We start from the raw sequence: 27,786 nt of genomic DNA on the forward strand, positions 1-27,786 counted from the left end.
CAAACGTAACCTATTGCTCCTTTACACTTACTCGTAGGTACAATATAAATACGAAACATTCACCCTAAGTTTAGTTTACTTACGCAGTTCTTTGCAGGTTGTATATCTGGTTGTTACTCTCTATTACCAAAACGTAACATATTGTTCCCGTATACCTACATGTACGTTCTTTAATAGGTACACTATAATTACAGAAACGTACACCGTAAATTCAGTATACTTATGTAGTTTTTTGCAGGTTGAATATCTGGTTTGTTATCCCCTTATTACCCAAATATAACATATTGTTCCCGTATACCTACATGTACGTTCTTTATAGGTACACTATAATTACAGAAACATACACCGTAAATTCAGTTTACTTACGTAGTTCTTTGCGGGCTGTAATCTAAAGCGTTACCAAAAAAACAAAAAACAAACAAACAAAAAAAAAACAACAATATTTATCAATTAACATTAACTAATATCAATAAATGTTTTAAAACATTGTTTGCTATTAGGTTGTGATAGGCTACCTAATGCATTACCTGATGTTAACAAATTGAATATTATTATTAAGAGCTACCAGTGTTTCTTTTTCTTTGTTCAGGAGTCAGGCTGGTTGGAGGTTCTCGCTGCTCTGGGAGGTTAGAGATACTTCATGATCAGACGTGGATGTCAGTGTGTGACGCTGCCTTTGACCAGCAGGATGCAGAGGTTGTGTGTAGAGAGCTGGACTGTGGGGCTCCTGTACAGGTGCTGGAAGCAGCTGATTTTGGCAAAGGAAACACTCAGATGTGGACACAAGAGATTCAGTGCAGAGGAAATGAATCTCAGATTCACCTCTGTCCATCATCATCATCACATAAAAACAACTGTTTACATGACAGTGATGTTGGACTGATGTATGCAGGTTCGGAATAATTTCCTTTAAGTAAAAAAATCATAATAACTATAATAAAGTAAGTTGTTCTTCTCACTGTTTTGTGCCTGTGTGTTTTCACCCCATTTATTTATTTATTTTTTTCTCAGCCCTTCACCTGTCTCTTTGTCTCTCATTCTCTCTGTTCAATATTTAGATGGTGTGAATGTCAGGTTGGTTGGTGGTCACAGTCACTGTGCTGGTAGAGTGGAGGTTCATCATAGAGGTCAGTGGGGAACAGTGTGTGGTGATTTCTGGGATTTGGTTGATGCTGCAGTGGTGTGTAGAGAACTGGACTGTGGAGAACCTGTAGATACTTTCAGTGTAAATCACTTTGGAACAGGAGAAGTATGGACAAGTATTGTGCTCTGTACTGGATCAGAGTCCACATTGAAGAAATGTGGGTCAGCAGGACAGGGTGGACGAGGCTGTGGTCCTAGTGGAAATGCTGAAGTCATCTGCTCAGGTAAACTGCTTCAAACCTAACCTCACTGATGAACCACCTATCTTAAACCAACCTCTGGTTTATAGTTACATTTTGTAAAGTTGTTTTGACTTCCATATTTTAAAATTGCTTTAATTTAGCTTTAATTTAGCTTTCGAGCCCCTGCCCTTTGGAGGTCTGTGTATGCCACTGCTCGTCACAATTTACTGGAAATAATGATTTTATGGAAATTCGAGAAAACAACAGACCCAGAGATAATCAGAACAAACATAAATTTCTCTATTATAAAGCCTGAGTCCCCCCCCTCTTTTTATTTCCACTTGTAAAATAAGTCATACACTTTTTATGTGTTATTTCTCTTCTTCAGGTGTCAGGCTGGTTGGAGGTTCTCGCTGCTCTGGGAGGTTAGAGATACTTCATGATCAGACGTGGATGTCAGTGTGTGACGCTGCCTTTGACCAGCAGGATGCAGAGGTTGTGTGTAGAGAGCTGGACTGTGGGGCTCCTGTACAGGTGCTGGGAGCAGCTGCTTTTGACAAAGGAGACACTCAGATGTGGACACAAGAGATTCAGTGTAGAGGAAATGAATCTCAGATTCACCTTTATCCAACATCACCATCACATGAAAACAACTGTTCACATGACAGTAATGTTGGTCTTGTGTGTGCAGGTTTGACAAGATTTCTGTTAACTGATCAAAATCATTTTAAATGTAGTAATTTTTTTTTTACAGTGAATTTTTCTTTCTCTTGGTCTTTCGATATTGGCTTATCTCTCATGCTCTGTTTTATATATAGACCGTGTGAATGTGAGGTTGGTTGGTGGTCACAGTCGCTGTGCTGGTAGAGTGGAGGTTTTTTATAGAGGTCAGTGGGGAACAGTGTGTGGTGATGACTGGGATTTGGCTGATGCTGCAGTGGTGTGTAGAGAACTGGACTGTGGAGAACCTGTAGATGCTCTGAGTGATGCTCATTTTGGACCAGGATCAGGACCAATCTGGAGTTTTGTCATGTGTACTGGATCAGAGTCTACACTGAAGAACTGTGGAACTTCAAGTCATCCTTGTGATCATAGTAGAGATGCTGGAGTCATCTGCTCTGGTGAATGAGACTGAGAGTGATATTAAGCACATTTTATTTACTACACTGTAAAAATTTTATAAGCTGTCATGGCAACAAGTTATGTTTTTACATTACTTTAACTCATTCAACTTTTTCAGAACTTTTCCAACATGATTTGATTACACTTACCTATAAAAATGTGCTTTTTGTTTGTTTATTTTGTTTATACAGTATAACCATATACATGTTATTTAGTTAAAATTAAATGTTGTTATTATTATTTATTTTCCTGAACCTGCCACTCTTAATAAATCTATTTTGTATGGCTTTATTTAATAATAACAGATCATAAACATTCCAGACTTACTGATGGGCTTCACTTGTACTCTGGAAGATTAGAGGTGACTCATGGTAACACCTGGGGCACAGTGTGTGACGCTGCCTTTGACCAGCAGGATGCAGAGGTTGTGTGTAGAGAGCTGGACTGTGGGGCTCCTGTACAGGTGCTGGGAGCAGCTGCTTTTGGCAAAGGAGACACTCAGATGTGGACACAAGAGATTCAGTGTAGAGGAGATGAGTCTCATATTTCATTGTGCTCAATATCGTCATCAAACAAACACAACTGCACCAGTGACAATAATGTGGGCCTGATATGTTCTGGTAAATTATCAATATTCAATATTACTCTTCATTTGTTGTTGACTCCGTATCATCTCTTTCAGCTGCATCATACATTATTTTAACTTTTTATGTAGGTTACACTAAGGCCAAACTTATGAATGGTTCTGACTCCTGTTCTGGAAGAGTGGAGCTTCAGTTTCTCAATGAGTGGGGCACAGTGTGTGATGCATGCTGGGATATGAGAGCTGCCAGTGTCCTCTGTAGACAGCTGAATTGTGGGATTGCTGTGTCTGTTGTGGGATCAGACTGGTTTGGAGAGGGAAGTGGTAAATTCTGGGCTGATGTGTTTGATTGTGACGGGAATGAAACAAAACACTCAGAATGTTCCATCTCTTCATGGAGTCGAGCTGAATGTTCTCATAGACAAGATGTTGGAGTCATCTGCTCTAGTGAGTGAATTTTATTGGGAAAAATTATGTTTAATACATACTGTAAATTACCTTGCAATATTTTAATAAAATACCATATCTTTCACTCAGGTTCCTCTCTGGCTCTTCATGATGGTCTGGTGCGGTTGTCTGGAGAGAGACAGTGTGAGGGGGAGGTGGAAGTTTTCATCCATCAGGTCTGGAGGAGAGTTCTGCTGGACTCCTGGAGTCTCACTGAATCATCTGTGGTCTGCAGACAGCTGGGCTGTGGCTCTGTGCTGAAATTTTACGGCTCCTCTTCATCCAGTCCTAAACACAGTCATGAGTGTGTGACGGGCTTCCAGTGCTCTGGGAGTGAAGCTCATCTGGGGAACTGCAGCTTTCCACAAACTCTCAACTGCAGCTCCACACAACAGCTGTCAATCACCTGCCTTGGTGAGAACAACAACATCTGGGCAGATTCTTCAGTTGTTGTTGATCAATAATGTGTTTTTCTTTCTCTGAATATCAGGTCGTGGGTCCATCAGGCTGGTGGGTTCTGGGGGAGACTGTGCAGGGAGGCTGGAGGTTTTTCACAGTGGCTCATGGGGGACAGTGTGTGATGACTCCTGGGATATTAAAGATGCCCATGTGGTGTGCAGACAGCTGCAGTGTGGAGTGGCCCTCAGTAACCAGCAGGTACCAGCCTGGTTTGGTCCTGGTTCTGGATCCATATGGCTGGATGAGGTGGAGTGTGAGGGGAATGAGACGTCCCTGTGGAGCAGCTCTTCTCCAGGCTGGGGAAAACATAACTGTCTACACAAGGAGGATGTAGGAGTTGTGTGCTTTTTTTTCTTTAAAATTGAAATATAAAGTTTAGATAACTTTAATACTTTTAGAAATAACCTTTTAACACATTCACATGTCCATTATGGTCGGGTTTTTAAATTTTGCTTTTTTTTCTTTTTCATTTTCATTTAGATTTTAAAGAGATCAGGTTAACTGAGGGCTGTGACGGGAATGTGGAGGTTTTCTACAATGGATCCTGGGGTAATGTGTGCTGGAACAAGATGGACAGAAACACAGCGAGTCTGATCTGTCAAGAGCTGAACTGTGGAAGATCTGGTGTTTTGTCTGATTCTACACCAAGAGTGAAATCAGCTCCTAACTGGCTGGATAAAGTGACATGTCGACGACATGACTCCACTTTATGGCAGTGTCCATCTTCACTCTGGGGACAGAATGACTGTGATGAAGATGAAGTGGCCAAAATCATCTGCTCAGGTGAGATGATACTTTGGTTTAATGTGGTCTCAGTAAAACTTGTTTGGAAGAGTCTAAAATTTATTATGAGGACAAAAATAGTTTTCACATAAAGGATACTTTTTACAGAGAAATGTTATGAATCTGATATGAAGACATCTTGTTGAGTTCCCTTAATTATTTCATGTTTATATTTCAGAGGAGGAAAATTCTGAGTCTCCTTGTAGTCGTCTGAAATGTTCAACATCTCACCCTCGACAGTGTTCGAGTTAGTAAGAAATATTACATTATTTGCATAAAATTTGTAACTAATTTGGAAAGACTGTAGCTTCAGTCTTTGTGTTTTGTTGTAAATGTTGTGCTGCAGTTTGTCAGTGCTTGTTTGTGTGTGTGTTTTAGATCATGTTCCTTTCAGACTGAGTGGAGGGGAGGGCCGGTGCTCTGGGAGGCTGGAGGTGTATCATAACACTGTGTGGGGCTCAGTCTGTGATGATCAGTGGGACATCAGTGATGCTCAGGTGGTCTGCAGGCAGCTGGGTTGTGGAGCAGCACTGAGGGCTGATGGGAATTCAACCTTTGGTGCTGGTGAAGGTGTTGTGTGGATGAACAAAGTCGAGTGCAGAGGGAATGAGATTCACCTGTGGGACTGTCCTCTCTCCCTGAAAAACCACACTGACTGCTCCCGCAAAGAGCACGCTGGACTCACCTGTGCAGGTCACAGCAAACACTGAGAAATGATGTTCATTTTTTCATTAATTTAGAGCTAATAATATTTTTGTATTCATAACAGATTTGTCAGTGTCCACTACTCCTGACACAACAACATCAGCTTCTCCTCCAGTTTCTTCTCCAGTGCTCTCAACATCAGTCACTCTTTCACAAACTTCTCCAGCAGCATTTCCTTCTGTCCCCCCAGAGCTTGTGATTGTACTGGTAGTTGTGCTCTTACTGCTCTTAGTGCCACTGCTTATACTGATTCAGCAGAACAGAGTGATGAGGAGAGGTAGGAGAGATCCAGAGACTGTCATATTGTGTCTTATTCAGTGTGTGATCAGTCATGTGTTGTGAACTGACAGCAGGTTTGTCTGTCTACACTCACAGCTCTCTCTAAGAGGAGACACAGGACGACGACTGAGGCCGTTTATGAGGAGATTCAGCACAGACACAATCACTTCACTCAGAGGGGTGAGACATGAGCCATCAATCTCATTTAATACCATTAATAAGAGAGTCTGTCAGACAGTTGATGTCCATCAATTGTTAGTCCTGTTAAACCTCTAGACTGATCTGAATTATCTGTCTCTGAAATTCTTTTGCTGATCTTATAGTAAAATGATATGACAAGATTGAATTGGTAATGGCCTTATGGCCCACAAGAGCATTTGATTTCTAATAGTATTTTGCTTTGATGTTGAAGAGATGGTGAATGAAATCACACCGGAATACTATGATGATGTCATCACTGATGGACTGAAACCAGATCATGAGACAGGTGCAGTTCTGTACTGTAGTTGTAATTCAGTGGGCTAGATTTATTAAACAGGGCAAATAAGCATGAGAATGCAATCCTATAAAGTGCTGATGGGAGTGAAAAGTTCTGTGGTTGATCTACTGACAATAAGAAAATTAAAAAACATCATCGCCGCTAGATCATTTACTGTACGTAATGACAAAAGCAATCTACTAATTACTCTCCTCCCATACATTTTGCATCTTTTTTTTAATCACTAATGTTTCACTGCATATCTTTAGCAAATCCTGACAGTATTTTTATTTTTTTTTTTACAAAGAAGGGTTTGCAAACTGTTGGTAAACCTGGCCCTATTATCTTTTTCTTTAATCTATATATTATATTAAGAAAATATACATTCAGGTTTGTTTTGTGTGATGATATTTGACTTATGTTTAATTTGTAGAAGACATACCTGAGAGCTATGATGATGTCATCACCCCTGAACACAACTCTGATATTAAAGGTGTTATTTACTTTTTAAAATTATTTTTAAGACATTTTCTAACATAATCTCTTCAAAGTGATGCTCAATAAAATGCAACCTTTGTTCTGTCTCTATGTTCATGTGTATGTAGTGGACACACCAGAGCATTATGATGATGTCATCATTAATGGACAGGACTCTCAAGGTGTAACAGGTGAGTCACAGAACCAGATTTTGTTTCTATGAATTATTTATTTTATGGTATTTCTACCATTAATGAATCATCATGGCTTTATCAGGTTTAATCTAATAGTCTCAGACAGTCATGAAGAGAAATAGATCAATGACACAAGCTGTGTTACACATTAAAATGTGAGGTTTTATTTCACACGTGTATCAGAGGCAGATCAGGAGGAGTATGATGATGTGAAGAACAGCAGTGAAGATGAGAGAAACTTGTTTGTATGTTTTTGTCTCCTTTATTTGATCTATTAAATAATAAATTGCTCAAATAAATGCAGCAGTTTTAAATAATAAATAATAACATTTAAGATGATCTATTTGCTTTTGTTTTTTTCATAACAGACTATGATGATGTGGGGGGAGGAGTCACACAATGAGGGTGGGGCTGTATGTAGTGGCCACACCCACTGCTTCAGGTCATGAAATTACAATTTAACAACTTAGGGCTGAGTTTAAATGATCTTACATAGCCACTTCAAGTTTTAAATGTGTTTTAATGAGTTCAGTAGCCTGAATTTGTTAAAAAAAAAAAATTGCTTGCTTTTTAAATGAAATTGCTTTAGTACCATTTCTTTGCTTCTCTTTTGTTGTTAACACACACATTTTAACAACATGCATGATAAATCCATAAAATCATGCTAATTATTTTTTTCTCATAAAAAAAAAAATTGATTCTGTGCCTTATCACCCACTTGAAGTTGGAGGAATTTCCTTGTTCTGTCTTTATCTAATTAAAACAAATAAAGAAATAAACCAGATGCTTATTTGCTTATTTAACGTTTAATGTTTTGCCCCCTAATCCTTATTAATTTATGGTTATGTAAAAATTAAAATAACCACCCTGAAACAGAATGCTTGCCTAAGTATTGAGTAGCTTTGTTGTGCAGGAATTATTAATCTACCCTGTTAATATGGTTCAAGTATGACACACATGTGCTGAAAAGTGAAGCCAAAACTTTTTGATCACCCCTTGGTGTCTGGCTGCAGTATTGGTCAAAACCCAAAAAAAAAAAAAAAAAAAAAAAAAATTATAGTTCAAAAACAAGGTGTTTTATGTCATTTTTATGCAGTTCTTATCACACTGATGTATGTTTAAGTGCTCTTTTTGTTATTTATTTATTTATTTATTTTTTTTTTTTTAGTTAGTTATTTGATGCTATAAAATGGATTGTGATTTGGCATGATTGCGTGCTTGTGATTGAGTGACATTTTGGCTTTGTTTTTCTACAGTGGAGAGAAATATAGACATGCTGTCCATCTTTTCTTAAAAAAAAAATAAATAAAAGTAAATAAATAAAAAGGCATCCTCACCACCAAAGTTGATTTCGGTAATATTCTGGACAAGACTCATCAGCTAACTTGTAGATGGGAAGAGACTGTTTGACTGACATGAAAAATGGCCACATTGAGTTTAGGTTTTTATGTAATTTTACTTCAGAGATTATTTGAAATGATGCTTTGTTTCATACTCCATACATTTCCTCATTTGTCTTTATTCAGGATGCTATCAAAACCAAATTTTCTTCCATACTAAAATCAATGGAGGTTAATTTATTATTTAGTTGGTCTATGAATATGCAATGCAAGGTGCTTTAGCAGAAATGTAGCACAACTGCTCTCTCTGCTGGTAGCAAGGTGATCATTTTCATCGTCAAATGTTCATCATAAATGCTAATTTGCATTAGTATTTATTTTACAGAGGTGAGTTTATTATGTGTTCATCATATAAACATTAATAAATGTTTTGGATGCAGTTAGTTATCAGTACTTTTATCTTGTCTCTGCAGGTGTTGGGCTTTGATGCTGTAAATAAACTGGAGAGTTTCCTGTCTCCTGTAAGTCTTATAAATATCTGTGTGTGTGTGTGTGTGTGTGTGTGTGTGTGCATCAGTGAGGCGTCTCGATGTGTGGGGAGGAGGAGTTCATCAGCACTGACAATTTTGATATATATGGAGAAAATAAAAAAAATATCCTCTGATTTGTCAGTGAAGTTGTTTGATGATTTCCTCTGTTGTGTCTAATAAGGTAATAGCGAGTGTGATTGGAGGGTGTTGGGCCTCTTTCTCTCTCATTAGGAGGATGCCTGTACTTCTGTATCATCAGTGTGGAGAAGCTTGTACTGGGTGTTGAGTTAATCATGCTGAGGATGATGGGAAGATGCCTGACACTCATTTTACTGTCTTCACTTGTAATACTCATCACAGCTGGTAAGTTCACATGAAATTAAAGGATGAAGTTATTTTTAGAAATGAATAGGGGGCAGATTGTGTTCTTTAATCACTTAAAATTAGACTGTACAATGTGTTGTTTTGGATGACATATTACATTGTCACAATATTTTGAATGTTATTCTGTTTGCTCAACAGGTGATTTTTCTCTGTATTTCTCTCTTTCTCATGTTGTCTCATCCATTTTATAAACATCTATAAGTTTTCAAAATAATGATAATATTTGTTATTTATGGAAAACAGGTCATTCATTATTATAACTTTCTGTTAAGACAAAAAAAAAAAAAATTTCACTTACCTTGATTACACATTTGGAGACACTTGAGTATGAGCAGCGATAAAGTTCTGATAGGATAAACATTGATTTGGAAGTATTACAGTCAAACATAGCTTGAGCAAGTCTTGTGAACATTTACCACAGAAAAATAATTGCTCATTCAAATGCAGCAGAATAAAAGTTATATTATGTTATGTCAAGATCACAAGAAATTGAAATTTGTGATAATGACAAAGCGAACAGAAAAAAAATTATCTTTTTACTATTTGTCACCTTATACAATATCTTATTTTTTTTTTTTTTTTTTTTCCTTTTTTGAATTTTGGCTAAAGGGCTCAGCTGCTCAAAATTAGCAAAATAAATTTGTTTCTCCATCAATCAATCAATCAAATCTGGTTTATAGTGAGACAGTTACAATAGAAGTGAAAGGGCCAGTAATCCTTAAAATACTTTAGACATAAGAAAAAAAAAAAAAAAAAATGAAACATGATTTTAGTGTAAAAAAAAAAATGTAATATATAGCCTTATTTATTTATTTATTTATTTAAGAGTAGGGTGGAGTCAGCATGATTGTTTATATAAATCAGCATACTAAGAAATTATGTTGATTGAGCTCAACTGTTGTGAAATCTGAATATTCTTTTAAATATTTATATGTATGTGCCCCATTTAACCAGTTGTCCATCTTTGTATTGCTTGCTCTCTCATTGTTATTGGTTAATATTTAGATCATAGGAATGTGAGGTTGGTTGGTGGTCACAGTCGCTGTGCTGGTAGAGTGGAGGTTCTTCATAGAGGTCAGTGGGGAACAGTGTGTGATTTTGGTTGGGATTTGGCTGATGCTGCAGTGGTGTGTAGAGAACTGGACTGTGGAGAACCTGTAGATGCTCTGGGTGATGCTCATTTTGGACAAGGATCAGGACCAGTCTGGATGAGTGCTTTTTGTTCTGGATCTGAGTCCACACTGAAGAACTGTGGGTCAGGATGGGGTAAAAACAGATGTGATCGTTCTAAAGATGCTGGAGTCATCTGCTCAGGTATAGTATTTTACATATTCTTATTCATATGTCTATGTAAAATTGTGCTTCCATGTTCAGCTTTAATAATAAATATATTTCATATGCGTTTTTCTTTGGTGTATTTACATTATTTATTAAAACAATGGTTTATTTAAGCAATGGTTTTGTCGATTGTGCTTTTCTTACTTAGAAGTCCGACTGGTTGGAGGTTCTCGCTGCTCTGGGAGGTTAGAGATACTTCATAATCAGACGTGGATGTCAGTGTGTGATGCTGCCTTTGACCAGCAGGATGCAGAGGTTGTGTGTAGAGAGCTGGATTGTGGGGCTCCTGTACAGGTGCTGGGAGCAGCTGCTTTTGACAAAGGAGACACTCAGATGTGGACACAAGAGATTCAGTGTAGAGGAAATGAATCTCAGATTCACCTCTGTCCAACATCACCATCAGTCAAAGGAAACTGTTCTCGGGAACAGAACATTGGTTTGTTGTGTGCTGGTAAGAGTTCACATTACAGTGCCTTTTCATCCATTTAAACTCAATTTGGTGTCCATCCTGATTTAGGTTTATAGAGCACATTTTAAATTGACACTCACTTTGTCTATTGCTCTCTTTTATACATTCACAGACATAATAAATGTGAGGTTGGTTGGTGGTCACAGTCGCTGTGCTGGTAGAGTGGAGGTTCATCATAGAGGTCAGTGGGGAACAGTGTGTGATGTTGGTTGGGATTTGGCTGATGCTGCAGTGGTGTGTAGAGAACTGGACTGTGGAGAACCTGTAGATGCTCTGACTGATGCTCGTTTTGGACAAGGATCAGGACCAATTTGGATAAAAAATGCATTGTGTTTTGGATCTGAGTCCACACTTAAGAAATGTGGATCTGTACCATCGATTTATCCAGACAATTGTCTTGATAAAAATGCTCAAGTAATTTGTTCAGGTAAACTAAAAATTCCATATTATAGTACAAAACAAAATTTATATACAACATGTATTTTTCTGTGACCATTTTCCACATTCTCTTTGACCACACACATTGCTGTAATAATCAGGGGCCTTGTTAAAAAAATTCTACATTCTGATGTAATGAATGTACAGGTACAGCAAAGAACAGTACAAGTCTTGGTGGACTTCCCCACATTTTGCTGACAAAGTTAGTTTTTTCGGTTGTTTAGGAATAGTAGTGTCTATCCTGTTTCCTCCTTATTACCACACAATGAATGGGTGGACCAATTTTCATAAAGGAATAGTTCACCCAGAAAATTAACCTCTGGCTCCTGTTGATATATTGAGGTGTTATGAAGCAAAATGGTCAGTCTGTGCAACTAACTCAACATAGTTACAACAATATCATGTGTAATCCATATCTTAGGGAATTGGTCTGAAGTGAAGTCTGGTTCATGAATAAACCATTCTTTTGAACTGGTTCTTCTTGGAGAACAGCAGCACAGATCTACAAGCATCAATAACATCATTATTGGGTGCTTTAACAATATAATTGCATATAGGCTACTGCATGTTATCGTCATAATTGGTTTTTTGCAATTAATGAACTGAACCAGTTCCTCTGAAACAACACTTGATAATTATCATTATGTGTTTGATTAATATTGGAACTAAACTCTGCAGGAAAGTCGCATCTTACGGAAACAAATTTTGGGCACCCCTGCCTTTGGATATAGATTACAGGCAATAATGTAAATGAAGTTCAGTTTCTTGCACAGAGCAATTATTTCTCTTCATAAGACCCCAATTTATCATCAAGAGCCATTGGTATTAGTTTGGGATTACTTGATATGCTTTTTTTATTCTCAAAGATGGGCAGACACTAACTGGCCTTTTATAAATAATCAGGAACCTTAAAATCATCAACAAAAACTTCTGTAATACTTTCTATGAAGCCCACATTTATAATACATTATAAGGGTATTCTTAATTAATGTATAATGCATTATAAAAATTTATAATATGTTATATCATCTTATGAATATTCATAAGAACAGTTTTAATGTATTATAATATTTACTTATTTGTAGTTATAGCTTAAAAGTATGATGATTTATAATATACAATGAATATTGTTACCACGGCGGTCTCTGTGGCTCCCTCTAGTCGTCCGTCAGCGGGAGCCATCCCCGGACTACTAACTACATTTCCCATCAGCCCGTGCCTGGGACCCCTCCTTCCGTTTCGGAGGGAGCCCCTCCTGGTCGTTCGGAGCACTCCCTCCGGCGGCCATTTATGGACCCGTTTCGCGGGGAAACTAAGTTTTGGCTAGTGTATTCTAACAATCCTGAGCGTTTTTCCTTTACATCTGTTGTCTACCCGTTGCCGATCGGACTGTTTATTCTCTTACGATTCTTGCTGCCTGCCCACTGACCCTCTGCCTGGATTATCGTTGCTGTATTGGATTACCTGCTCTGTTCCTGATTGTTATTGATTGACCTCCGCCTGTTCGACTTCGCCTATAATAAAGTTACGTTGCACATGGATCCGCCGCCTCAGTGGCCGGCTTACAGAAAACTTCGCCGTCGACGGATCCAGCAACCGCTTCCGCCACGGATGCACCGCCAGCTGAACCAGCCACCGTGCAACAACTCACTACGGAGTTATCCGCACAGGCATCAAGGCTCCTCGTTCACGAACAACAGTTGGATCGCCTCACGGATCTCACTGCTCAGCTGGTAAGAGCCCTGCAGGGCTTTCAGTCAGCGGCGCCACCCGCTTCTCCTTCCCCGAGTGCCCAGCCCGTCGCATCAGGTCCACGCTTAGCATTTCCTGAGAAGTTCGATGGTACTGCTACCAAGTGTAAAGGCTTGCTCCTGCAATGCTCATTGTTCGTCAGTCAGCAACCGCATCTGTACCCCACCGATGAGTGTAAGATCTCTTTCGTCACGTCGCTTCTCTCCGGACGGGCGCTGGAGTGGGCCACAGCTGTCTGGCGCCTGGATCGCCCTACTTTCCCCTCATTTGCTAACTTCCTGCAAGAGTTTAAGAAAGTCTTCCAACCCTGCACGGAGAGTGGAGATGCTGGGGAGCAGATCATGGCGCTGAGACAGGGCAGAGGGACCGCCGCGGACTACGCGCTGAGCTTTCGGACCTTAGCCGCCCAGAGTGGATGGAACGACGGCCCTTTGAAACTCCACTACCGCAAGGGTCTCCACCCGGACCTGCAGCTGGAACTGGCCTGTCGGGATGAGGATCTTATCTTGGACCAATATATAGATCTCTCCATTCGAGTGGACAACCTAATGAGGTCTCGCAAACCAGTTCGACCATTCCATTCTACATCCATGTCGGCCCCCACCGGCGAATCCGCATCTGAGCCCATGCAGCTAGGGGCTACTAAGTTAACCCAGGAGGAGAGGGAGAGACGGCTGCGTGGTAATCTCTGCCTTTACTGCGGACTGGCCGGTCACATTTGGGCCAACTGTCCCACTCGACCTCCTCGCCCAGCTCCCTCGGTGAGTCCCGATAAACCTCCTACAAACTGTTGTCACCTCCCAGTAAAACTCTTGTTTGACAATACTAGTGTGGATACCACCGCCCTGATTGACTCTGGCGCGGCTGGGAACTTTATTGACGCTGGCTTCGTGAAGTCTAATTATCTGCCTCTTCTCTCTTGCTCTCCTCATGTGGCAGTGGCCGCCCTCGACGGGCGACCGCTAGGATCCGGAAAGATTCAATATACCACTGACGACATCCACCTGCAGATTGAGCCCTCACACCGGGAAACCATACGTTTCTTTGTCATCACCTCACCTCAGACACCCGTCATCTTGGGCTACCCCTGGCTCAACCAACATGGACCCTCCGTCTCCTGGACCACTCGCACGATCACCCACTGGTCACCCTACTGTCAAGAGCACTGCCTGAGCACCGCCTCCCCACCACGAGAGCCGCCACTTCCTAGCAACACCTCCAACTCAATCCCCTCGGATTACTCTGACCTGCTCGAAGCCTTCAGCCGCACTAAGGCTGCCCGCCTGCCACCTCATAGACCGGGGGATTGCGCCATTGATCTCGTCCCAGGAACGTCACCACCCCGAGGACGGGTGTTTCCCCTGTCCCGGGCCGAGTCCGAGGCCATGAACTCTTACATCCAGGAGGAACTGGCCAAGGGATTCATCACCATCGACCTCGCCCGCCTCGGCGGGTTTCTTCTTTGTGAAGAAGAAGGACGGGGGGCTCCGCCCCTGTATTGACTACCGCGGCCTGAACGAGATCACCATCAAGTACCGGTACCCTCTGCCCCTCGTTCCATCAGCTTTGGAACAGCTGCGATCCGCCCGGATTTTCACCAAGCTGGACTTACGCTCTGCTTACAACCTGATCAGGATTCGAGCGGGGGACGAGTGGAAGACCGCGTTCTCGACCACCTCGGGGCACTACGAGTACCGGGTGATGCCCTTCGGACTGGCCAATAGTCCTTCCTGTTTCCAATCCTTTGTCAACGAGGTCTTCCGGGATATGCTCAATCGGTGGGTGATCGTCTACATTGATGACATCCTGATCTACTCAGGGTCCCTTCCCGAACACATCAACCATGTCAGACTGGTACTACAACGCCTTATCAAGCATCAGCTTTACGCTAAGGAGGAGAAGTGCGAATTCCACCGAGACACGATCTCCTTCCTGGGTTACATCATCAGTGCGGAGGGGGTCGCCATGGATGAGAAGAAGGTGAATGCGGTCTTGAAGTGGCCCCGTCCCAGCACACTCAAGGAGCTCCAGCGCTTCCTGGGCTTCGCAAACTTCTACCGACGCTTTATACGCCACTTCAGCTCCGTCGCAGCTCCTCTCACGGCCATGGTCAGGAAGGGGGCCTCTCGCCTAGCCTGGTCCCAACCTGCCCTCCAGGCCTTTGACGACCTGCGTCAAAGGTTCACCACCGCGCCCATTCTCCATCACCCTGACCCGGATCGACCTTTCATTGTGGAGGTGGACGCGTCCAGCACCGGCGTTGGGGCCGTACTGTCCCAGCGACACGGCGAACCGGCCAAGATGTTCCCCTGCGCCTACTTCTCGCACAAACTCAGTCCAGCTGAGAGAAATTATGACGTTGGCAACCGGGAACTGCTGGCTATCAAGCTGGCGCTGGAGGAATGGCGGCACTGGCTTGAGGGAGCTAAACACCCCTTCACAGTTCTCACCGATCACAGGAACCTGGAGTACTTACGATCAGCAAAGGTTCTCAACCATCGCCAGGCCAGGTGGTCCTTGTTTTTCACCCGATTCCAGTTTCAAGTCTCCTACCGACCAGGCACCCAGAACACAAAGGCTGACGCCTTGTCTCGTATCCACGAACCCGGTCAACCTGTCGCCTCTTCGGAGCCTGTGTTACCTACCACCCTGATACTTGCTCCGGTTTCATGGGATCTTATGACCGAGATTGCCGAGGCCCAGCTCCTGGATCCTACTCCCACGGAATGCCTTCCTAATCTCACCTACGTTCCTCTGAGCTTACGCCCCAGGGTCCTCAGCCAGGTTCACACAGCACCCAGCTCTGGGCACCCAGGCATCGAGGCCTACCTTGCACCTCCTCCACAATCGTTTCTGGTGGCCGACCCTCCGCCACGACACCATCAAGTTCGTGCAGAGCTGCGCCGTCTGCAATGCCACCAAAACACCGCGGCGCCTACCCACTGGACTACTTCAGCCTCTACCTGTGCCCCAGCGCCCTTGGTCCCATCTAGCCATAGACTTTGTTACGGACCTGCCTCCCTCTAACGGGTATACCACCATCCTGTCAGTGGTCGACCGTTTCTCCAAGGGCTGCCGGTTCATCCCACTCCCCAAGCTTCCTACCGCCATGGAGACTGCGGAGCACCTATGCAACTGGGTCTTCAGGCTCTATGGACTACCTGAGGACATTCTATCCGACCGAGGTCCCCAGTTTACCTCTCGTCTTTGGGCCAGCTTCTTCGGTCTCCTGGGAGTCAACGTCAGCCTTACTTCAGGGTACCACCCACAGGCCAACGGCCAGGTCGAAAGGCTGAACCAGGAGTTAACTCGCTTCCTCCGCTCCTACTGCCTCGACCATCAGGAGGACTGGAGCCGTTACCTGTTCTGGGCCGAATACGCCCAGAACTCTCTTCGCAAACCTGCCACCAACCTCACCCCTTTCCAGTGCACCCTAGGGTTCCAGCCTCCCCTTTTCCCCTGGTCAGGGGAACCATCTGACCTGCCAGCAGTTAACTCCTGGTTCCAGCGCAGCGAGGAGACCTGGGACCGCGCTCACGTCCACCTCCAGGGCGCCATCCGCCGCTATCAGGAACAGGCCAACCGCAGACGCCGCCCCAATCCCGCCTACGAACCCGGCCAGTGGGTCTGGCTGTCAACCCGGGACCTCCGACTCCGTCTCCCTTGTAAAAAGCTCAGTCCCAGGTACGTGGGTCCCTTTAAGATCATAAAACAAATCACTCCTGTATCATACCGTCTTGAATTATCTGCCGAATACCGGATCTCACCCACCTTTCATGTCTCTCTGTTTAAGCCCGCTGACGATCCGGCTGGAGTGGAGAACCTAGAGGGGACCGCCTCCCAGGGACCAGCCCCCATAGTCGTCGACGGCGAGGAGGTTTACCGGGTGAACACCATCCTGGACTCCCGACGCCGGAGAGGTCAGCTGCAGTATTTGGTCGATTGGGAGGGCTTTGGCCCTGAGGAGAGATCGTGGGTCGCCTCCGGGGACATCCTAGACCCCTCTCTCACTACTGACTTTCACACTCAACACCCTGATCGACCAGCCCCCCGAGGTAGGGGCAGACCCCGGCGTCGGGTGCCTCCTCGCGCCAGGAGTCGCTCGCAGGGGGAGGGCTCTGTTACCACGGCGGTCTCTGTGGCTCCCTCTAGTCGCCGTCAGCGGGAGCCATCCCCGGACTACTAACTACATTTCCCATCAGCCCGTGCCTGGGACCCCTCCTTCTGTTTCCGGGTCGTTCGGAGCACTCCCTCCGGCGGCCATTTATGGACCTGTTTCGCGGGCGTTTCCCCGCGAAGTTTTGGCTAGTGTATTCTAACAATCCTGAGCATTTTTCCTTTACATCTGTTGTCTACCCGTTGCCGATCGGACTGTTTATTCTCTTACGATTCTTGCTGCCTGCCCACTGACCCTCTGCCTGGATTATCGTTGCTGTATTGGATTACCTGCTCTGTTCCTGATTGTTATTGATTGATCTCCGCCTGTTCGACTTCGCCTATAATAAAGTTACGTTGCACATGGATCCCCCGCCTACGTCTCAATCAATGGCCGGCTTACAAATATGTTGCATTCACTCAAGTTACAATGGATTTTATTTCTCATAGTTATAGTGCATTATAAGTCTCACATCTTGCCATCTTTTGTGTGCTACTTTACTTAAAGCTATCAATGACCACTTTTAAGTATAGTTATAATAATATTTTTTTTTCTCCAACAGCCGTAAGATCAGATATTAGATCAGATGAATGTGTAATATGACACATTTGCTTTGAACTTTTTTTTTTACTGTAATATCAGTTTGATTATTGTGATGGTACCCTTTAGTCACCTGTTGATTAGTAACTCTGCAACTATGTCAACTAGCAGTCATAAAAGTGATGATATAACATATTATAAGGTTTTTTGTAATGCTTATCAATTACAATTATATATCATATTATAATGCTGCTCTGGGAGGTTAGAGATACTTCATGATCAGATCAGACGTGGATGTCAGTGTGTGACACTGCCTTTGACCAGCAGGATGCAGAGGTTGTGTGTAGAGAGCTGGACTGTGGGGCTCCTGTACAGGTGCTGGGAGCAGCTGCTTTTGGCAAAGGAGACACTCAGATGTGGACACAAGAGATTCAGTGTAGAGGAAATGAATCTCAGATTCACTTCTGTCCAACATCACCATCACATGAAAAAAACTGTTCTCATGACAGTCATGTTGGACTGGCTTGTGCAGGTTTGATCTTTTTTTTTTGTAATGAACTGGAATCAAATTTAATATTCTCTAACAAAACATCACACCGTATTATTTTCTTCTTTTTGTTTAGTTTTATAGAGCATTTTTTTTGTCATTCTTTATATTTCCCCTTTTTTTTTTACCTCTCAATTTATTATATAGATAATGTTAGAGTGAGGTTGGTTGGTGGTCACAGTCGCTGTGCTGGTAGAGTGGAGGTTCTTCATAGAGGTCAGTGGGGAACAGTGTGTGATGTTGGCTGGGATATGGCTGATGCTGCAGTGGTGTGTAGAGAACTGGACTGTGGAGAACCTGTAGATGCTCTGGGTGGTGCTCATTTTGGACAAGGATCAGGACCAATCTGGGATGATCTCATGTTATGTACTGGATCAGAATTTTCACTGAAGATTTGTGCATCAGTAAAATCTGTTTTTATAACTGTGATCATACTAACGATGCAGGAGTCATCTGCTCAGGTACCTTCCCCAAACTTTTTTTTTTTTTTTTTTATTTCACTTACATTACATTGAAGAAAGTGCCTAGATATTTCTTAAGTATACATTCTCTTTTTGTGAAAGAAACAAAGAAATTCATATGAATTTGGATTATGGGTGTACAATATGCATTGTTTTTAAAACTATTATTTTAACTACCACATGCCAGATGACATTACTGTACACTACTGGTCAAATTTTCGGAATGAGATTTTGTAATGTTTTTTTTTAAGTCTCATGCTAATAAGGCTGCATTTATAAAGTAAAAACAGTAATATTTTAAAATATTACAATTTAAGATAACAAATAATAAATATGTTTTCTATTTTCATATATTTTGAAATTTTATTTTGAAATTTCATATTTCTATGATGGCAAAGCTGAGTTTTCAGAATTCATTACTCCAGTCTTCAGTGTCACATGAATATCAATGTTGTAAACAGCTGTGCTGCTAAATATTTTGTGGAAATAATGATACTGGACTATTTAAAAGTCTTTTAAATTTTTAGGAAGGAAAGATTTAAAAACAAGAAAAAATGTTCTTTTGAATATTTTATTAATCAACGATAATATTTTATTATAAAATATGATGTGTGATATATGTATGCAATATCATCACATGATCAAGAGTGCCAAGAATTTGAAGAACAAATAATAAGGTTAGAAAAAGTGCACTTAAAAAGTCAAAATTCCCCTGGAAATCAGTTTAAAACGAGCTAGAACAAGAACATGCTTATACTGTAAATTTAATATAAGACTTTAAACACATTTTTAAATGATGCATATCACTGTCTACTTATCATTATCAACAAAATCCCAACCAGTGTTACACAGCTCAAGTTTGGTTTGACATTAGAGTGTGTAAATTATGACATTTTTTGTTCTTTTTCTTTCTTTCTTTCTTTCTTTCATTCTGTCTTTCTTTCTTTCTTTCGTAGGGATTTAGCTCAAAAGGGAAATTGTATGTAAATAATTACAATTAAGTATGATTAATTACAATTATTTCTATCAGCTGCCAGTAGTAACTGTAGCAGAATTAATTTTCCATCAACTAATCTGTTCGTCCAGCGAACATTTAGTATAATTTTTATATCAACTCTAAGAAATTATATTTTCTTGGCCACAGTAAATAACTTTCTTAAAGTACCATTGCATTAGATCGTTAGACAATCGGAATCGTAAAGGAACATTAATGTTGCAAGGCAGAATCAGAATCAAAACTCATGTAATTTGTGCACAAGAGCTTCTAATCTAAACAAACAAACATGAAATCACTCATACATGGGGTAATAGTCAGTGAGAAGCAGTTAGAGAGAGACAAGGAAATGAAGCTATGAAAGAGTCAGTTAACCACCTGAGTGAAACCATCAGTGCTTTCTACAGCTTATACTAAACCTATGTTTTGTTTAGTTAAATGTACAATACTTGCATTGCCTTGGTCGATGAACAAGTGTCTGAATGCAGTCTCGGGTGAAAGTCTTGATGGTTTGGAGCAGTGGTAGTTTTGGAATCGCGATCAAGTTCTTCCGGGTCTGAAGAGTGATGAATTCCAAAGATGTTCTGACTTGATGGTGACTGGGAGTTTCTTCCCATGTGAAAAGTGAAGAAGAACCAAGAGCTGAGAGGGACCCAGCTGAAGTCCTGTGATCTTTGGGGAATGGAAAGACAAGGCCGTAAGGCCTGGCACACACTTAGGGAATTCCTGAAAAGTTCTAGCTCATCCTCCTCATCCTCTTACGTTCTAAAAGAACCTTTGACTGACTGAGGCGAGTCATGAAGATGAATACCAGGGTTGAGTGAAAATGTCTGGCTCTTTGTGGTCGAGAGCCACAGCTCTATACGGTATGTTGGGGCCTGTCTGGCCTGCCGGGCACGCCCTGTGCTAGCTCAGGCTCCGCGTGGGTTCCTCCACACAGGCAGCAAACGGAAGATTTTTGCAGAAGAGGAAGAAGAGAATAAAGAAAGCATGTGCATGATGCTTTTAAGGTTTCTGGAAGCTACGCTTCTAGGAGGTCAAAGAGACCAAACATGGCATAGGTGAGTTATACTACACTAGAGATCTATCATAATAAATGCATATAACAGTTCATAATGAAAAACACAAATTTACAAGGCAGTAATACTATACACAGTGGCCTGGGGTTTGCGATAGGAAGATCAAAGGTTTGTCTGTGAATGTTTCTGTTTCAGAGAGATTTAAGTAGGGGAAGATTCTCTCTACATACTTGTAGGTCATAAAGTTTATCTGATGTGGCCAAGGTATTCTGGTTGCCATGGTAACCAGAGGCCTGGTGGGCCATTGGAGACATCCCGGCAGCCAGTGTTGTAGATTGGGTGAGGGGTTCTGTGATTATTTGTTAATTTAGTGAATAATTGATTTAGTAAATCAAATGAACAATGGTGTGTCTGATTGGCCCAAACGTTTCTTTCTTTCTTTTTCTTTCTTTCTTTCTTTCTTTCTTTCTTTCTTTCTTTCTTTCTTCATTCATTTACTGGTGCTAGTGCTGGTGGTGGTGGTGGTGTACTAATCCTTAAAATTAACTCTTCATTAACCTTTTGATTATTTTACCCTGATTGTTTTCTTAATAAGAAATGGTGCTTTGTGGCTCACCAATGATGACAAGGTTTACACATTAACATAAAATAACAAAGTTTATGAAAACATTGTCACATTTGCTTTTAAAATTTCTTTCTCATATTACTTCAGATGTCAAGCTTGCTGGAAACACCAGTTGCTCTGGGAGGTTAGAGATACTTCATGATCAGACGTGGATGTCAGTGTGTGACGCTGCCTTTGACAAGAAGGATGCAGAGGTTGTGTGTAGAGAGCTGGACTGTGGGGCTCCTGTACAGGTGCTGGGAGCAGCTGCTTTTGACAAAGGAGACACTCAGATGTGGACACAAGAGATTCAGTGCAGAGGAAATGAATCTCAGATTCACCTCTGTCAAACATCTCCATTGCACAAACACAACTGTTCTCATGATAATTACCAAGGGCTACTGTGTGCTGGTAAGAATTCAGAGAGTTTTAAGGGTTTTGGTCTTGGTGGAACAGATCTGTTACATTAAGGCTGCAGCAGGGCTAGGACAGAGACTTACTGCCAATACACCCACAGACAAGCTGCTGTGAGCATGTAGGATGTACTGCTGCGCATAGTATACATGAAATTGAATCATAAATAGAGAATAATAGCTGCTGAGTGTAAGAAAACAAGCTGCTGCATCAGCAGACATGTCTGTGTCCACACATGGAATAATTGTAAAATGTAAAGGGATGGGATATGACCAAACACCCCTTAAACTGTTCTACTGCCAAGACATATGTCCAAAGAACCATGAGAAATGTATGTTTAAGTCAAGTCAAGTCAAGTCAAGTCACCTTTATTTATATACCACTTTTAACAATACAGAATTGTGACTGTACAGTATTAAATTGGAAATAGTGCATCAATAATGCAAAAGGGCAACAGTAAACACTCAATTTTCAGTTGAAGGCAGTTCATCATTGAATCAATGATGTCATCATCCAGCTCAGCTCAGTTCAGTTCAAATAGTATACGATATTGTTTGAAAAATAAGTGTCCTCAACTAAGCAAGGCAGAGGTGACATAGGCAAGGAACCAAAACTCCATCGAAAAAAACCTTGGGAGAAACCAGGCTCAGTCTGGGGCCAGTTCTCCTCTGGCCAGATGCAGAGGACTCATCTGGTTCTCTTGATCTTGTACCGATGGGCGTCTAACCACGGGGTCGCAACCCAATACCGGGCCATGGAAGAATTTCTACCATGGAACCACCTGAGGACAGATAACATAAAGTCATTATTGTCAATGACATAACCATTTATCCTCTTATTTGTATAGTGAAGCCATTAGGAGCGATAAATAAAAGACAGGAGCATGATTTTTAAACTGTTTGCAGTCTGTGCCATCTAGAGTTTCATGACATAACTTTGTATTTAAATAACCTTCTTATAGTCTTTCTCTGCATTTTTCTGTCACGTAGATAAAAAAAATGTGAGGTTGGTCGATGGTAACAGTCCATGTGCTGGTAGAGTGGAGGTTCTTCATAGAGGTCAGTGGGGAACAGTGTGTGATGATTTTGGGATATGGCTGATGCTGCAGTGGTGTGTAGAGAACTGGACTGTGGAGAACCTGTAGATGCTCTGGGTGGTGCTCATTTTGGACAAGGATCAGGACCAATCTGGATGGGTGGTGTATTTTGTGCTGGATCAGAGTCTACTCTAAAGAACTGTGGCTCATCAGGATGGAGCATACATGGCTGTACTCACAATCTTGATGCCAGTGTCATCTGCTCAGGTAAATCATTTAACTTGTTGCCCACAGATTTATTATGGATTGATGACTTAATGATTGTGTTTTGTTTGGAAAACTGTATAAATTTAAATTGTTGTGGTATTTAACTATTATTCATTTTATTTACTTTCAAATAGCATTTGATTTTGTGTACTGTCATTCATATAAAATAAACAGGTCATATACCTTCTCGACTGGTTAATGGATCTCACCTGTGCTCTGGGAGGTTAGAGATATTTCATGATCAGACGTGGATGTCAGTGTGTGACGCTGCCTTTGACCAGCAGGATGCAGAGGTTGTGTGTAGAGAGCTGGACTGTGGGGCTCCTGTACAGGTGCTGGGAGCAGCTGCTTTTGGCAAAGGAGACACTCAGATGTGGACACAAGAGATTCAGTGCAGAGGAAATGAATCTCAGATTTCATTCTGTTCAATATCATCATCAAACAAACACAACTGCACTGGTGACAACACTGTGGGAGTGATCTGTTCTGGTTAAGTATCATTATTTAGTTTCTTTTCATTTGTCCTTAATGAAGTATTATTTCTTCTGTGTGAGCTGGATTACCTTGTTTCTAACCCCTCTGTTCTTTTTCTAGGTTACGCAGATATTAAACTGGTAAACAGTTCAGACTCTTGTTCTGGAAGAGTGGAGCTTCAGTTCCTCAGTAAATGGGGCACAGTGTGTGATGCATGCTGGGATATGAGAGCTGCCAGTGTCCTCTGTAGACAGCTGAATTGTGGGATTGCTGTGTCTGTTGTGGGATCAGACTGGTTTGGAGAGGGAAGTGGTGAAATCTGGGCTGATGTGTTTGATTGTGACGGGAATGAAACAAAACTCTCAGAATGTTCCATCTCTTCATGGAGTCGAGCTGAATGTTCTCATAGACGAGATGTTGGAGTCATCTGCTCTGGTAAACTTATTTAATCAAGAGAGTCATTATGCTAATAGTGAAAAAAATTCTATAGCCTTATATATTAGGCATTTAATTATGCTTATCTACAATACTTTGTTCTACCATTGGAGTAAAGCATCAGATCTTCTCCTCAGATTCCTCTCTGGCTCTTCATGATGGTCTGGTGCGGTTGTCTGGAGAGAGACAGTGTGAGGGGGAGGTGGAAGTTTTCATCCATCAGGTCTGGAGGAGAGTTCTGCTGGACTCCTGGAGTCTCACTGAATCCTCTGTGGTCTGCAGACAGCTGGGCTGTGGCTCTGTGCTGAACTTCTACGGCTCCTCTTCATCCAGTCCTGAACACAGTCATGAGTGTGTGACGGGCTTCCAGTGCTCTGGGAGTGAAGCTCATCTGGGGAACTGCAGCTCTCCACAAACTCTCAACTGCAGCTCCACACAACAGCTGTCAATCACCTGCCTTGGTGAGAACAACAACATCTGGGCAGATTCTTCAGTTGTTAGTGATCAATAATGTGTTTTTCTTTCTCTGAATATCAGGTCACAGGTCCATCAGGCTGGTGGGTTCTGGGGGAGACTGTGCAGGGAGGCTGGAGGTTTTTCACAGCGGCTCATGGGGGACAGTGTGTGATGACTCCTGGGATATTAAAGATGCCCATGTGGTGTGCAGACAGCTGCAGTGTGGAGTGGCCCTCAGTAACCAGCAGGTACCAGCCTGGTTTGGTCCTGGTTCTGGACCCATATGGCTGGATGAGGTGGAGTGTGAGGGGAATGAGACGTCCCTGTGGAGCTGCTCTTCTCCAGGCTGGGGAAAACATGACTGTAATCACAAGGAGGATGTAGGAGTTGTGTGCTCAGGTAAACATGCTGCTATTTTTTTTTTTTTTTTTTTTTTTTTTTTTACATGAAAATTAAACATAAGGTTTTACAAATTTCAACAACTTACTGTGCCCATAATGTTTGCATTTTTCAATTTTATTTTTTTTTTTATTTTTTTTTTTTTTTTTTTTTAATCATCTAGAGTTTAAAGAGATCAGGTTAACTGAGGGCTGTGAAGGGAATGTGGAGGTTTTCTACAATGGATCCTGGGGTAATGTGTGCTGGAACCAGATGGACAGAGACACAGTGAGTCTGATCTGTCAAGAGCTGAACTGTGGAAGATCTGGTGTTTTGTCTGGTTCTACACCAAGAGTGGAATCAGCTCCTAACTGGCTGGATGAAGTAACATGTCGACCACATGATTCAAACCTGTGGCAGTGTCCATCTTCACCCTGGGGACAGAATGACTGTGGTGAAGAAGAAGTGGCCAAAATCATCTGCTCAGGTAGAATGGATGCATTTTCTGTCACTAAACAGTACAAGATTAATCATTTAAAAACACACATGCTTTGAGAAGATGCATGGAATACATATAATATTTAATTAATTTTTGATTACAGAACAGGGGAGTGATGAGTCTCCTCGAAGCTATCTGACATGCTCCACATCTCCCCACCACAGACAGTGTTCAGGTATGCTTATTTAATTGAAACAAACATAAAAATCATGAATGCTGTATGCAGTGTAAGGTAATGTGTGTGTTTTAGACCATCTTCCTCTCAGACTGAGTGGAGGGGAGGGCCGGTGCTCTGGGAGGCTGGAGGTGTATCATAACGCTGTGTGGGGCTCAGTCTGTGATGATCAGTGGGACATCAGTGATGCTCAGGTGGTCTGCAGGCAGCTGGGTTGTGGAGCAGCACTGAGGGCTGATGGGAATTCAGTCTTTGGTGCTGGTGAAGGTGTTGTGTGGCTGAACAGAGTCGAGTGCAGAGGGAATGAGATTCACCTGTGGGACTGTCCTCTCTCCCTGAAAAACCACACTGACTGCTCCCACAAAGAGCACGCTGGACTCACCTGTGCAGGTCACAGCAAACACTGAGGGATATTATTAATTTATAGATTATTTCATAATATTTGTGTTGTGAATCAATTTTGTTTTTTTTTTTGGCAGATTTGCCAGATTTGTCAGTGTCCACTACTCCTGCCACAACAACATCAGCTTCTCCTCCAGTTTCTCCTCCAGTGCATCAACATCAGTCACTCTCCACAAACTCCTCCAGCAGTGTCTCCTCTCCGTCCCCCAGTGCTTGTGATTGTACTGGTAGTTGTGCTCTTACTGCTCTTAGTGCCACTGCTTATACTGATTCAGCAGAACAGAGTGATGAGGAGAGGTAGGAGAGATCCAGAGACTGTCATATTGTGTCTTATTCAGTGTGTGATCAGTCATGTGTTGTGAACTGACAGCAGGTTTGTCTGTCTACACTCACAGCTCTCTCTAAGAGGAGACACAGGACGACGACTGAGGCCGTTTATGAGGAGATTCAGCACAAGCCCACTAATAGACACAGTCTCTTTACTCAGAGAGGTGAGTAAATGTCATAGATTTGTGGAAATCAACAGAATAATCACTTGATTGAGAGGAATGAGTGGATTAAATCACATTGAATCATTTATGGGACCTTGTGTGCTGTTAGAAATAATGTAGGGTTAGTGTTGAATGATCAAAAGGAAGTGGGGGTTTTGGCTGATTTGTTGATTGTGAACATGTCTGATGGTTCTAATCCTCCATAACAGGAAGTCTTCTTTCAACAGAACAGCATTCTGGGTATGAAGATGCTGATAAGCTTCTTTCAGGTTAGAGAGCTCATATATCATCATATACTGTAGCATCACATATCATATAGCAATGTTATCTGCTATGTACATAGAGATGCAGATGTTAATGTAAACATTACCTTTCCAAGTTGTCCTAGCAGATATTAAAACATATACATATCTTTTTTTTTAAAGCTAAATCTGCTGTAGTAGTTACACCTGACTACTATAATGATGGCACCACCACTAAAGGCCCAACAGGTCAGTGACTTTAACTGATCACAGGATTTAACTTATATAACTAAAGTGATAGTACCCCAAAAATGAAGATTCAGTCATTTACTTGCAAGTTTTTCTTCTGCTGAACACAAAAGAAAATATTCTGAAGAATGTTGTTGGTAACCAAACAGTTTTTGGTCCCAAAAAATTTCATTTTTGGTTAACCCCTTTAATTAAATAACATACTGGAACTGTGAATAATAAAATTAGTTTCTGCTGTTTATTCTGTCTTTGCTTTTAACACATTTAGAAGAGCAACAAGTCTTACCAGAGAATTATGATGATGTAATCACTGTGGGATTGAGACATCATGCAACAGGTTTATTTCTTACATTTTCTTGTGCAGGTTTTAACACTATTTACAGTATGTGCATTTTAAATTATACACAGATGGTTTTAAAAACAAGATTTTGTACATTAATAGATGCATTTTATTTTTTGTTATAGATGACTTATCAGGAAACTATGATGATGTTGTCATTGTAAAACAGTTGTCCAATGATAAAACAGGTGATTCAAATTACTTTTTTTCTTTGCTCATTTCTCGTTTGTCTTCTAGTTGTAATGGCATATAAAGTTTGTTGACTATTTGTTTGTGTAATTAATTTATATCAGATGGTGTTCAGGAGGAGTATGATGATGTGAAGAATGTTAGGGAATATATGAGTGACATGTTTGGTATGTTTTCAACACTTTCTTTTTTTTTTTTTTTTTTCACTTAATAATTTTCATTTAGTCTTTATAATAGCTCCATATTTTTAATTTCTGTGTTAATGATAGCTCATTTAACTTGATGGCAAATATTTATTTTTATTCTTATACTTTT

At 41.6% G+C, this 27,786-nt stretch overlaps 1 protein-coding gene across 1 annotated transcript; it reads left to right on the forward strand.

Moving 5' to 3' along the window:
• Window positions 1-1,692: 1,692 nt before the first annotated feature.
• Window positions 1,693-26,150, forward strand: LOC127160400 (uncharacterized; the record flags this gene model as incomplete). The annotated part of the gene is given in 37 exon segments (XM_051103044.1): window positions 1,693-2,016; window positions 2,144-2,446; window positions 2,753-3,067; window positions 3,163-3,477; window positions 3,568-3,891; window positions 3,968-4,279; window positions 4,417-4,719; window positions 4,898-4,970; window positions 5,066-5,412; window positions 5,489-5,701; window positions 5,800-5,883; window positions 6,116-6,190; window positions 6,615-6,674; window positions 6,787-6,849; window positions 7,036-7,097; window positions 8,666-8,713; window positions 8,926-9,085; window positions 10,112-10,425; window positions 10,739-10,895; window positions 11,026-11,401; window positions 12,877-14,567; window positions 14,668-16,008; window positions 16,097-17,158; window positions 18,083-18,331; window positions 18,494-18,754; window positions 18,757-18,807; window positions 21,533-21,835; window positions 22,828-22,920; window positions 22,923-23,141; window positions 23,316-23,630; window positions 23,736-24,050; window positions 24,188-24,511; window positions 24,588-24,905; window positions 25,069-25,371; window positions 25,487-25,558; window positions 25,634-25,948; window positions 26,038-26,150. Coding segments are annotated over 37 exon segments (11,487 nt in total), but the record flags the coding sequence as incomplete, so codon positions are not given.
• Between the last annotated feature and the right edge of the window lie 1,636 nt (window positions 26,151-27,786).

The sequence above is a fragment of the Labeo rohita genome, unplaced genomic scaffold, assembly GCF_022985175.1.
Source record: "Labeo rohita strain BAU-BD-2019 unplaced genomic scaffold, IGBB_LRoh.1.0 scaffold_344, whole genome shotgun sequence".
Lineage (NCBI taxonomy): Eukaryota > Metazoa > Chordata > Actinopteri > Cypriniformes > Cyprinidae > Labeo > Labeo rohita.